Source organism: Manis pentadactyla, chromosome 2 (assembly GCF_030020395.1).
Source record: "Manis pentadactyla isolate mManPen7 chromosome 2, mManPen7.hap1, whole genome shotgun sequence".
Classification (NCBI taxonomy): domain Eukaryota; kingdom Metazoa; phylum Chordata; class Mammalia; order Pholidota; family Manidae; genus Manis; species Manis pentadactyla.
Genome location: NC_080020.1, coordinates 17,702,469 through 17,715,474, shown reverse-complemented (window position 1 = coordinate 17,715,474; position 13,006 = coordinate 17,702,469). Strand labels below are relative to the sequence as shown.

Sequence of the window (13,006 nt, the reverse complement as noted above, 5' to 3'; positions counted from 1 at the left end):
ACATTTAAAATTGGGTGCATTTTAATGTATGTAAAATATATGTAAGTATTAATTAAAATATCATTCATTTATTATTTAAATATAGTTTTGCTTTGCATATAACATTCAGTAAGCTGAATCAAAATGATACTGTGAAACATTCCTGATAATCAACAGGCAATACACTTAAGTTTAAACAAGGTATCACTCCTGACTCCTAGATACACAAAAATTCCTTATTTATATTTATTGAGTTATTTACTCAACACCTACTTACCACATACCAAGAAAGTATGAACTAGAAGTAAAGAGAACTCCACGAACAAAGAAAAGAATAAAAGAACTGCAAAAAAGAATGACAAGATGTTTGAAACTTACGTTGTTAGTAAGAATGCCCCATCACCACATCTTTCCAGAGCCTTTCGTGCAGGAGGTTTTGCTGCAAATTCTACAAAACCTTTTCCAGTAGCTCTACCACGATCATCCACAACCACAACGGCTTTCTCTACTGGACCAAACTGGGAAAATGCTTGCTCTAGAAGCTCATTGGAAACAACTGGAGAAAGGTTCTTGACAGTCAGGGCTGCTCCATGTGTAGCGAAACGAATTCGTAGAGGTCTGCTCTTCAAAATGGTGCCATCCAGCTCTGCTTTTGCAATTTCAGCCAGTGTTCTGGATTCCTTTTTAGAAGGAAAAATCACTTTTTAAAGATAATAGCAACACAAATTTTAAGTAGTGGTTTGTTTCTAGGGAGGAGAGTTTGGTAGCTTTAGAAAATGACTGATAGGGTCACTTTGTTTCTGTGTCAATTTTGGTTATCACATGCATTTTATTAACTATTCAAAAATAAGTAATCTTAAATATTTCAGGTATAGCTGACTCCTGAACAATGCAGTGGCTGGGGCAACAACAATCACGTAGTCAAAAATCCAAGTATAACTCGACTCCCCAAACATTTAACTATTAATAGCTATGTTGACCAGAAGCCTTGAGAGTAACGTAAACAGTTGATTAACACATATTACTGTATTTTACAATAAAGAAAGCTAGACAAATTTTTCAAATTGTTGCAAATCTTCAAAAATTTTGCCATTATATTTATTGGAAAAAAAAAAATCGCATGTAAGTTGACCCACACAGTTAACTGTGTGGTTTAACAGTCAACCATACAAAATCCCAACCCCAATGTCCTGTTGTAAGTAATCAGAATCACTTATAAAGACTACCTGCTCATAAACAGACTATCAGTAATTAAATATTCAAAGCAGTATCTTTTTAAAATCTCCAACATATATTAAAAGAAATACTGCATCACTCAAAACAAAGTACCAGTTACCAGAAACTATTATGGAAAACAGACTAATTCTCTGTATACCACACTTTTATGATATTCATATCTTAATTAATCATCCTATCTCTCCAAAGCCAGACAAATCCCCTTAACTTTTAATTTCCATTTCTCTTTAACATTATCTGTAAAAACTACTATTAGGTATTTTTAACCACTTCTCCTGAAATACTTTCTTGGGTTACACGTTTCTCACCATTATATTGACAGAAGCAAATACGTTTCATGGCCTATAGAGTTTTCTCCATTATATAGAGAAGCAGTGCAAATGCACTTACTGTGAACTAGAAAATATGTTTACTGCTAAAATCACAAGAGAACTTCCTCCTTGAAGAATTCCAAGTTGGAACAGAATATAGGCATCTAAAACAAACAAGCTGATAAACTTAATACAGATATTTTCTTTTTCTTTGTGTTGACAACTTTCCAGGAAGGACTGAAATAGGCTTTATATGCATTTGTAAGAATACAAATGTACTGTCTTAGGAAAAGTCTTAAGATCACATTAGGTCATTATTCAGTCCCTAAAATGTTCACAACTTTCAATTACTCCACTTATGCAAAAATCTAAACTAATTTTACAAAGATAAATATAACCTTTTTACAGATACTCAAAACGGCCATTTTGCTTATTACTCTAATAGCAGCAGTAATACCAGCAAACATTTAATGAATATACTTAACAAGTGATAAGTACTTTGTACCTAATACGTCATATAATCTAACAACTCTCAAAGGTAGATTTTTTAGGAATGGAGCCTTGAATTAAAATGCTGCAGATATAACTGGGGATGGGAAGGGAGACATGAAGAAAAATTTCACAGGGTGATGATGATGTTCTGTATCTTGGGGTTTTAATGAAACAGGTATGTCTACAATCACTTAAAATGTCTGCACTTTGCTGTATGTAGATTTCAAATACCTTTAAAAAACTGGACTCTAGTTAATGATAAGCATGTTGGCATGCTTAAGATTCAAGTCATGGATGGAGAGATGTTTATGTGAAAAACACAGCAAAATTTAATTGTAAAATCTATGTGGTGGATGTACGGATGTTCATTTCTGTTATCTGAAATTTGAGTGGGAGGAGGATAGAGAGAACCTGGTGTTGACTCTAAAACTGTGTTTCTAAAGGGCATCTCCTTTTTGATATAGTCATAATATCACACATTTTGTTTTTTCAGGGTAAGCAATTTTTACGTTAAATCAATTGTCTAACTGATGGCAGAGAGTTCAATTTGTAATACTTTGTGGCCAAATAAAATGTTTATGCTGTCAGAAATTTTAAATGCCATAATCCTTTTTCAAAATTTGTACCTTTCATGGTTCTATATCAGGGTTTCTCAACCTCAGCACTACCAACATTATGGGCAAGGTAATTCTTGTGGTGAGGGGCTGTCCTGGCCATTGTAGGATGTTTATGCCAGAAGATCCACCTTTTGACAACCAGAAATGTCTTCAGACATTGTCAAATGTCCCCTGGGAAGCAAAACCAACCATCTGAGAATTGCTGCTCCAAACGTGCCTTTAAATTTATGTGTTAATAACAGCTCAGATTAAACAGTAAAGTTATCCATGAAGTCAAATTTTCTTAAGCATCTGTAAAATCATTTAAAATTACATATTTGAAACGAAACCAAAGATTTCTTTACTTCATCCCTCAGAATAGCTTGTGCCACGTACTTATTTACTACATGCCAGCCATTACCAACGTGTGTGTACACATGCATTACTTTTCATTACCCTCACCAACAATCTTATGAAATGGTTACTGTCCCCACTTCACATATAAGGAAACGGGCCTAGAGAATTAACTTGCCCAAGATCCTATTTCAAATATAGATCTTAATCTATTCAGAATTCAGTCTCCACCAGTATGCCATAAATCCTAGCTTCCAACTGGTATCCCAGCATCACTGCATAAAAAGTAAAACTATAGATTCTTAACTGAAAGGAATACACAAAAAAACAAAAAGAAGCTAAGTGACTACCCCAAGATGGGACTGAACTAGGGACTAATGATTTCCATTAGAACCTTTCCAAAGCACGTGATCTTTTCTCCCACAGTTTACTATTGGTTAAAATTCCCCACTACAAAAGTACTAAGTTAAGGAAATCCACTGATCCAAAATGGAAATAGCATTCAAGTCAATTAAGAGAAAGCTGGTTAACTAGCAGTACATTCATACTGAGAAATACAGTATGGTCATTAAAAAGAATGTAATGACATGAAAAGATGTCACAGATATATTAAATGAAAAACTCAATTTACAATACAATATACAGAATGGCTTTTTACTGTATAATTACACAAAGGTTAAACAATGATCACACTTAGTAAGTTTACTAGAGGAAGGGAAGATCATTCCCTACTGTTAATATTGTAATTAAGAAAACTTCTCTAGAATATCTTGATTTGAAATTATATGCTGGTCAGGTCCACTAAATGGATTCTGCTATGTTTTCTCTAACATTTGAACATTCTGTAAGAAGCATATATCCTTCCATAATTTAAAAAAAGCAGATGAGGGGAAGGGATTTAGTATTCAATAACTAAATAAGTAAATTCAGTTGATGTTTAATTCTTTCATTAGAGAATGGTTCTTAAACTTTAGCAAGCATAAAAATAACATGGAGAGTTGGTTGAAACCCAAAATTGCTGGGCCCCTACCCTAAAATTTCTGATTCAAGTAGATCTACGGTGAGGCCCTAGAATTTGCACTTCTAACAATTTCTCAGTTAACTGATGAAGCAAGACAATTTTTGAGATGATTTAGGGTCAACAATGCTAGCATGAATAGCAGGGAAAATAATTCAAGCTGTCTTCTGCTTATACTAGGAAGAGACCTGAAGCTGTTGGACAGGAACCACACTTCTGTGAATCACTGCTCCAGAAATCTGGCTTACTAAAGCTACAAGTAGAGGGAAAAAAAAAAGCAGAAACTGAGTTCAGGTCAAACCAATACTCGTTTTAACATTAAACTAGATTTAAAATGCACTACGACTTCTCAGTTAAGTTATACAATCGAAACTGTCCGCAACTAGTCAAAAACCTAAGGTTTTGGGTCTGAAATCCCACAAAATGTATCCAAAATACACACACAGTCTATCTCATCCCTAATGTCCCATGGGATCATAATATGGTTTAGAAAGAACCTTAGGAGAAACTGCCATTTCAATTCTTTGCCCACCATCACATAATAGGAATGGTGACACTATACCACCTCAAAAATACTATCCCACCTCACAACTTAACTGGAAAAGTATAACTACTAGTCTAAGAAAGTTTATTTGCATTTAAAGATTTATTACTGAACAAGTAAAAACTGTTTCTAAAAAAAAACAAATATAATCACACCACTACTTTAGCGCCACTACACCACCAATACACATACAGTCACTACATCATTATTTATATTCATATTAGGTACATGCTGTATGATTTTCCTAAGTAGAAAAATATGTATAATAGCTCAGAAATACTTAAAGCTTTTAAATTTACCTGTTAATAATAGAGCTCATATTAAACAGAACAGTTATCCATAAAGTCCAACTCTGCAAATTAAATTCTGATTTCTGATTTCCTACACAGAAATTTAGGGTGACAAGTTTGGAGGAACATATCCCTAAGAAGCAGACAGCAGAAGCCCTTCTCACCTTCCATTTCATAATCCCATAGAGATTTTTTTTAAAGAAAGAAAAAGGAATGAGCTGTGCTGTTTAACAAAATAGTCTCTAGTCAAATGTGGCTATTTAAATTTAAAATAATAATAAATAATATTTAAAACTCAAGTCCTCAGCCTCAATGGCCACATTTCAAGTGCTCAACAGTCACATACGGCTAGCAGACTACTCCACCAGACATCACAGATACGTAAGCATATCGATCACTGCAAGAAGTTCTACTGGACACTGCTAATACACACAAGCAGAAAAGATTATTGGTAGCTTTAAAGATAGACTTTTGCGTGTCAATAAAATGTTTCTTGGCTTATTTAACTGTTGTCATCAAAAACAAAGGGCAATGCAGTCCTACCATTCTTCCCCCAGAATGTCAACTTCAGAATAGACCAAGATGATGCCAGAGCTAAAGATTATGAAAATGTTAAGTAAGTAACATCCTTTTGGAAAATTTAAGTTGCATGTAATACCTTATTGTAGAAACTTAAAAATAATTGCATGAAGTGACAACTGTTTTACTAATATTCCAAAGATAATAAAATCTATTTGTAACTTTATGTTCAGGACAGCATTACCTAGCTTGAATTTTAAGTAAATTCCATGTCTCATTAATACCCTTTGAAAATTTACCCTTTTCTTGAAACCATTTAGATATTCAAATACCTAAAAAATTCAATGTCACTTAATTCCAATCAGCTTTCTCTACATATTAAATTTGCTTTGTTCAGTCACGGAGAGAATCCAATTTTCAAAGTTGAAATTCCATTAAGAAAGCTCCCATGAACTGCAATGAACATAAAATTTGAGGGTCAAACTAGAAAGGGTCAAACACACAAAAATCACCTATTTATGCAAAAATGTCTTCAAGAAACCTATTTTCTTGGGAGAAAAAAAAGCATCTAAATATGAGTTGCAATAATGTTGTATAACGGACACTGATTACCACAAAGCACACAGGAAAACCTAACAGAGATTTTGTCCTGTAACTGTAAACCCTTATGCTTCAAGCTGTTCTTAAAATATAAATAAGGGAGTCACAATATTTGCATGTTATTGAAAACTTTGTAAGATATAAGTTACAACGGGGTAAAACATACACAATTGCAATACTAAAATATATAAGTAAAATAAAAATAGTATATATAATTCGTCTTTCCCGGCAAAAACGTTAAGATTTCCAGAAAGGTTCGGGAGGGACACATTAGATACCTAAGAATTCAACACCGTCCCAACGCTGCTGAGTTTAGGAATGGGGGCAGTTTAAGGTAAATGGCGGGCTGCTCTGAGGTGAGGAGAGGCAAAAAGAGGTTCACCGTTACAAGCATGCAAGTCAGCTTGAAGCCAAAGAACGAGGTGGGGAGTTTTTCAAGAAGCAAGCCCGCCGGTGGGTCCTTCCTGCCCGATGAAATCTCGGGTGAGACCGAGGCCTCCGTTCGTCAGCCTGCAGGAAGCGGCCCCGCGCCCCGAGCCCCCTCCGAGCGGGGATGCCCCCCGCGGGCGGCGCGCGGCCGCTTCCTGGCCCGACACTCACCAGGCGGATGAAGCCGAAGCCGCGGTCCCGGTTGATAAAGACCTCGCTGGGCTCGCCGTAGCGTTCGAAGAGCCTCTTGAAGTCCTCCTCGGTGATGTCGGTGGGCAGGTTCCCTACGAAGAGGCGGCAGCGCTGCGTGTACGTCTTCTCCCCTGGCTTGAGGAAGCTCTTGATGTCGATGGTGAAGCCCATCTCCTCGTCGGGACGATCCTCCGGGGGCGCGGGGCCGGGCGGCCCCGGCTCCCCGGCCAGCGCGAGCGCCATGGCGGCCGCCGGTTCGCTCTCTCCGGCCGCCGACTCCAGGGCGCGAAGGCGGGCCGGGTTTTTCTCAATGCGCACTTGCTTCAGGTTTCCTCGTAGCATCATCGTAGTGAGTTCACCTCGATACCGGATGTGATCGTGATCCTCGAGCCGTATCTATGTCTCTATAGATACCTATGGAAACGGAATAAGGAGAGCGAGAGGACTGCTACACGGTCCCGCCGGCACCCGCCTGCTCAGGTTCACGCTCGCAGCGGCCACACATCCAAAATGGCGCGGCCACAAGTCGCGGTTAGAAGAGACGCCGTCGCCTGAACCAATGCGCCTGCGCATCCTTGGCGCCAACGGTTCTGTAGCTAGCACGCGCGTGCGCACGACATTATAGACGTTCGGGTTCCAAGCCCGGAGCTCGGAGAAATGCAGTTTCGCAGTCGCGTAACGGAGACTAGATTGTTGGTTGCAGTTAAAGGAAAAATTGGGTGATGTGTGAAAATACAATGAGTTAGGGAATATCCATATTCTTTTATGGATATCCAGCTCAATTTTCAATGACTACAGGAAAATGAAACCTGCAGATTTTATATATAGCATTGAATAACGAGATATTTCCCAGTAAATGAAACATAAAAACACGTTTATGTCTGCCCAGTTTCAAGAGCAAGGTATTATATTTCATAATAAATCAATGAACTCTGAAATAATTGTACTGTTGATTATTCAGCTCAGAGAAGGACTCCATGAAGTTGCTTATGAAAGTAGTACAACTAGACATGAATTCCTATGGACCATGCTCTGTGACAAGGGTCAACGAGCGATTTCTTTAAAGAGCCAGATTTCAAATATTTTAAGATTTGCGAGCCACAGAGTGTCTACAAAACTACTCGATCCTGCCAAGTACCACTCCTAGCACATGATAAGTCTTCAGTGAATGTAAAAAGGAAATGAATTAGCAGTCATTGCAAAACAGTGTTTTCTCATGAAGTTGAACATATGCTTACTTTAGAACAGCAATCCTACTCCTAACTATGCATCCAAGTGAAATGAAAATTTGCGTTCACACAAAAACCTGTATGTTAATCTTTAGAGGGGCTTTATCTGAATCAACAGAAACTGGCAACAACCCAAATGTCTAACTGGTGAATGGATAAGCAGTGGTACATTCATATACTAAGATATGCTCAGAAATAAAAAGGAATAAACTACTGATATAAGGAACAAACTAACCCAAGAGGTTATGTAGTGTGTACATAACATTCCGGAAAAGGCAAAACTGTAGTTACAGAATACAGTGGTGGCCAGGAGCTACTACAAGGGGACACAGGGAAATCTTGAAATGTGGAACTATATCTTGATTGTGGTGGTGGTGGCTACAAAATCTTACGTACTTGTCAAAACTTGGTAGAATGGTACACTAAAAGAGTCAAGGTTACGTTATTTAAATTATAGCTTAAACCAAAAAAAAAGTTTAACTATCCAAAAAATAAAAATAGAACACCATCAGGACTAATCCCTATTTACCTCAGTTTACCACCCTAAATCTAATACCCAGACTCTAATCCCCATACAGCTCTGTAAATTCTTCAATCTGACCCAATCCCTCCCTCCTCTCAGTTGTTCCAAAGCCTTCTATTGAGTGAGCACTTGGAAACACTCTCTGTCATCAACAAAATCCCCTGTCCTTAATTTTTCCTCTGAACTTCACTTTCCCGCTTTAACTGGAACATGATTTTCCTATGAAAACTGCTTCCTTGCAGCCTTCCTGAGAAGTGAATGGGTTTATTTCCTATATCCCATATGTCACTGGACTTATGGATGGGATACACAACATTCTCCATGATCCCTTGCAACCAGGAGACCATTTTCCTCTTTCTTTCCATAAAAATTCCAGCTCCCAAAAGCATGCCAACATAAACTCCCCTTCTCCCTCTCTCCCTCTTCTTTACCCTCTCTCTCCCCCGTGACCACCTGTAGCTCTGGGAGAAAAGAGTGTTCCCAGCCAGGGGCAAATAAACCGGTGTGACTGAAATCAGTCTAGGGAAAGGCTAGATTGGGAGAAGCCCTTTTGTTGCTCACTGGGAGGCCCGGCTCCGTTCGTGTGTGCTCTCTCCTTTCTCCCAGTCCCCACTAGGGAAAGCCCCCTCGGAGCTCTCCATCTCCCCAGACACCCGGGGTCACAGTGCCTGCTCACCTCTCCACCCGCCCCTTCTGGGAGAAACTCCACAGACAGGTCCCCAGCGACTGACAGGCACCAGACCAATTAGGCAATGGAAGGGATGGGAGAACTGCCTCTCTTCTCACTGCGCCCCAGAAGCTGTGGTATATGTAAATAGGCTAAGGTCAAGCGAGACATTCTGGAAATACTGCAATTTACCCGACAACCCATCCCTCCAGAATTCTCACCTCACAATCTACATGCTTCCCATCTTCCATAATGGCCTCTGCTGTGAGAAATCTAGAGCACTGTAACCAGATTAATTATATACAGTAACAGCAGACATACAGGTAGCAATAACATCATGATAATCCTCAAGCCTGAGAATCCAGTTAGGTTCAAAGTCCTACACAGATTAAGTCCATAGTTCTCCCATTCCACAGGAGGCCAGCTGCTGAGCTGGTAGGGAGCTCAGTGCACACTCAGCAAGCAGCAGCTGTAGCCAGGAGGTGGGCCCAATTCACAAGGACTGTAGAAGACAATAACCTTAACAGCATTAAAACACATGTTTTAATGACGTCAGCATAGGCAACTCCTGTCCATCAAGTAGGATGCATGCAGAGTGGTCTTGTGATGGGGTAGAGCAGGTGGGATGTGTGCAGAGAGTGGTCCTGTGATAAGATGGTGGCAGGAACGGGGTGGATGTGGAGCTACTAGAAGCACAGGCACTGGCCACAATAATAAAACAAACTTCCCCGCAAAGTGCTTTTACCTTCCAGCTATGTGGGTGCACTACCCTGACCTTTAGGGGCTGCTCTGCAGTTACTCCAGGACCACAGGAGGCCAGCTTCCAGGCCTTGTCCCCAAGGTGCCAGCAGGGCCGGCCATCACTGGCCCATGTGTTGAGGTGTCCAGGTCATGTAGTCTCCAGGTTGCTGTGGGGCTCACTCACATAATGCACTCCTGTCAGGCTCTGCTGACGTCTTCAAATATCAGAGGAAGGCCTCCTGACAGCCCACAGCCCACAGTGCCCTCTGCCCTGGACCACGTCATCTGCTGCATCATTCCATGGGGATGCCAAAGCAAATGGCTTGCAAGTTGCTGACAGAGGCCCCAGTCGCACAGACATCTAGTTTGTCCACTTTGCAACGGTAGAGGTAACTGCACACATTTTATCCCAGCCCCACCTGATGCCCTTTTGTACCAAATAGGATAAGGCCTTCAGAATTTGTGCCAAGTGTGGGATAAACACTCAACAGGAGCCTACAAAACCCAAAAACTCTTGTAATACTGCCAAAGTGGTAGGGGTGGGGAAAGCCTGGACCTTGTCTATTACTCCTTCTGGGATAACTTTAGATTTACCCAACCAGACAACCCCCAAGAAATTTACAGACAAACTAGATCCCTGAACCTTGGTGCTGTTCACAACCCATCCTTTCTCTTATAGATGTTGCAGCTGTCTAGGAATTACCCCTTCTAAACCTGCAAGACAATCAGATGTGAGCATGATACCATCAGTGTAGTGATACAACCACACTATTGGAAGTTTCTTCCATGTGGCCAAGTCCTGGGCTACAAGTCCATGACAGATGGTGGGACTGTGGAGGTATCCCTGTGGAAGGACAGTGAATGTCCACTGCTGGCCTTCTCATGTGAAGGCAAACTGTTCCTGACTTTTCTGTGCTATGTCAATAGAGAAGAAAACATAGCAATTTCCACAACATAATGATACATCCCTAACTCATGCCTGAGGGTGTCCATAAGGGCTGCTCTAGGGGAGACAACAGCATGCAAAGGGGGTGTGACTTCATTCAGTTCTCTGTAGTCCATGGTCATGCACCAGGAGCCATCTGGCTTTTTCACTCATCACACTGGGGAATTAAAAGGACTGTGAGTGGGCTTTATGATGCCCACCTTCTCCAGCTCCTCTAGAGTTTCTCCAATTTCTTTGTGCCCCCCAGGGAATTTATACTGTATAGTATTTGTCACCCACTGAGGTACAGGAAGAGTTGCAGGTGTGTGCTTACCCTTACCACACACATCCTCAGTCTGAACTCACCTGCAGTGGTCTGTAACCACAGGCCCTGCAGGATATCTGCCCCCAAAATAGATTCAGGGATGGGAGAAATGTACACAATATACTCCTTAGTGGGTAAACACCCTACTTCCAAGGGGATCTGGGCTTTCTTCATTCTAACTACCTTAACCCCATAGCCTCTATCACAGCAGCGGTCCCAGGAAACCATTCAGGGTTGCCATTAAGTCAGAGAACATTCAGCTCCTGTGTCCACCAGCACCAAGACACATTGTACATTCACAGGGGACCAATGAATTGCTAATTCAACATGTGGCCTCTGGTCCCCACCACATTCCCCATGGTCCCCATGGTGGGGGACTTAACCCCCCCCTCAGTCAAATGGCAATGTCCAAATGCCCTCCTGTGGGAGCTAGGGCCCAGACAGGGTCTGAGTATTGTCCCCCAGGAAGTCCTGCAGGCACACGGGCGGGACATGGGCCTTTGCCTCCAGCTTCCATGTCTTGGACTTCAGTGGCTGGAACCTCTGCTCTGACTTTAATTGGTGCCACAGTTCTAACAAGAGTCTATTGGGCTGCCCATCAAGTTTTTCTTTTACTACCCCCACACTTATCAAATATCAAATCAACCCACATCTGGGTCCTCGAGACCTTCACGGGGCTCTCTGAACCTCTTCTTTCAATTGTAGACCATACTTCCTTCCATGCTCTTATTGTTTCAACCTCTCCCAGATTTGCTATAGTGCAAGTAATCTCACTTATTAGATTAAGCATTAGGTTGCCCTATGTGGGGGGCAAGAATGGTCACTAGGGACCCAAAGAAGCATGGGGGAGCTGTATGCAGCACCAGATTTCTCATTTCCGTGGTGAACAACTCCTCACTGGGGCCCTCAGGGTCCATATTATAGATGATACTTCTCATGCTCAGCTCCCGTAATACCTGCTGGAGCTCTGCATATGTTTCCCAGCTAGTAGGGAAGTATGCTAAATCACCCTGATTAGGTCAAATTGCCCTAACTGCTACAGTCAGCCAACCCAGAAGTGCCTGGTTCTCTCAGGTGTGACGGGTATTTTGCAACCACTGCTGAAGGAAAGGGTGAGTCATTGGGGAAACCAGTCTACCCATTTGTAAGTCCAGGAAGAGGAAATCCCAAGACAAAACACCTCCAAAACCAAAATCAGTCGAAGGGAGAAATAAAGTTTAAAACCCATTTATTGCTTACAAACTGCAGTCTGGGGCATTTCTCTCTCCTGCTCCAGCAGAAGCCAACCAGCCCTCCCCCTCACCTCTCAGGTTCAGATAAGCCCTCTGTTGCCCAGGCAATTACCCATTGATATGGAGATGAACTTTTCTCCACCGCTGAGAAATGCCTGTTGATAAGCATATGCACTAAAGCCAGGTGAGATATTCTGGAAATATTACAAATTTACCCACAACCACAAATATCAGGTGGGACCTCAGCTCCTAGTTATTTATCTCACCTAATTTCCTATACAATGATTTCACACTATTTTCTCTCTCGCCGGATAAACACTCCTCCTCAACTTAATCATAACCAATATTGTCAACTTCTATTCATTTCATTAAAGAAAAAGGCACAATCAGAATAACATTGCCTCATTCTGTCAACCCCAAATCTAACAACCTAATTCCATGTGCAGTTATATATGCATATATGCTACCTTCCCGCCTGTTAAAATGAATGAATTGCCAATGATCTCTTCTAAGGGCAAGCCCCTGGATAGTATCTTCTTTCAAAGTACTTTGCTTCTGCAGTTATCTAATCTTTTTCCCAAGTTAATGATTTGATCTGTATTAAAATATTTCTGTCTTCAAAACAAATTGCTGATATAACTCATCTTTAAGAAAAAAGGAGGGAGGGAGGAGGGATGGATGAAATAAGTAAAGGGGATAAAGAGGTGCAAACTTCCAGTTATGAAATAAGTAAGTCATGGGGACAAAATGTACAGCATAAGGAATATAGTCAATAATACTGTAATTTCTTTGGTGACAGACGGT

At 40.9% G+C, this 13,006-nt stretch overlaps 1 protein-coding gene across 1 annotated transcript in view; it reads right to left on the bottom strand.

The window, feature by feature from the left end:
- PSPC1 (paraspeckle component 1) overlaps positions 1 to 7,093 on the bottom strand; it is a 59,074-nt gene extending 51,981 nt beyond the window's left edge. The window contains exons 1-2 of the mRNA XM_036910186.2: positions 6,540 to 7,093; positions 358 to 659 (exon numbers count right to left, since the gene is read on the bottom strand). Of these exons, the coding sequence (XP_036766081.1) occupies positions 358 to 659; positions 6,540 to 6,905 (668 nt within the window). The 5' untranslated portion in view covers positions 6,906 to 7,093. The remainder of the gene's footprint in view (positions 1 to 357; positions 660 to 6,539) is intronic.
- Positions 7,094 to 13,006: the final 5,913 nt, after the last annotated feature.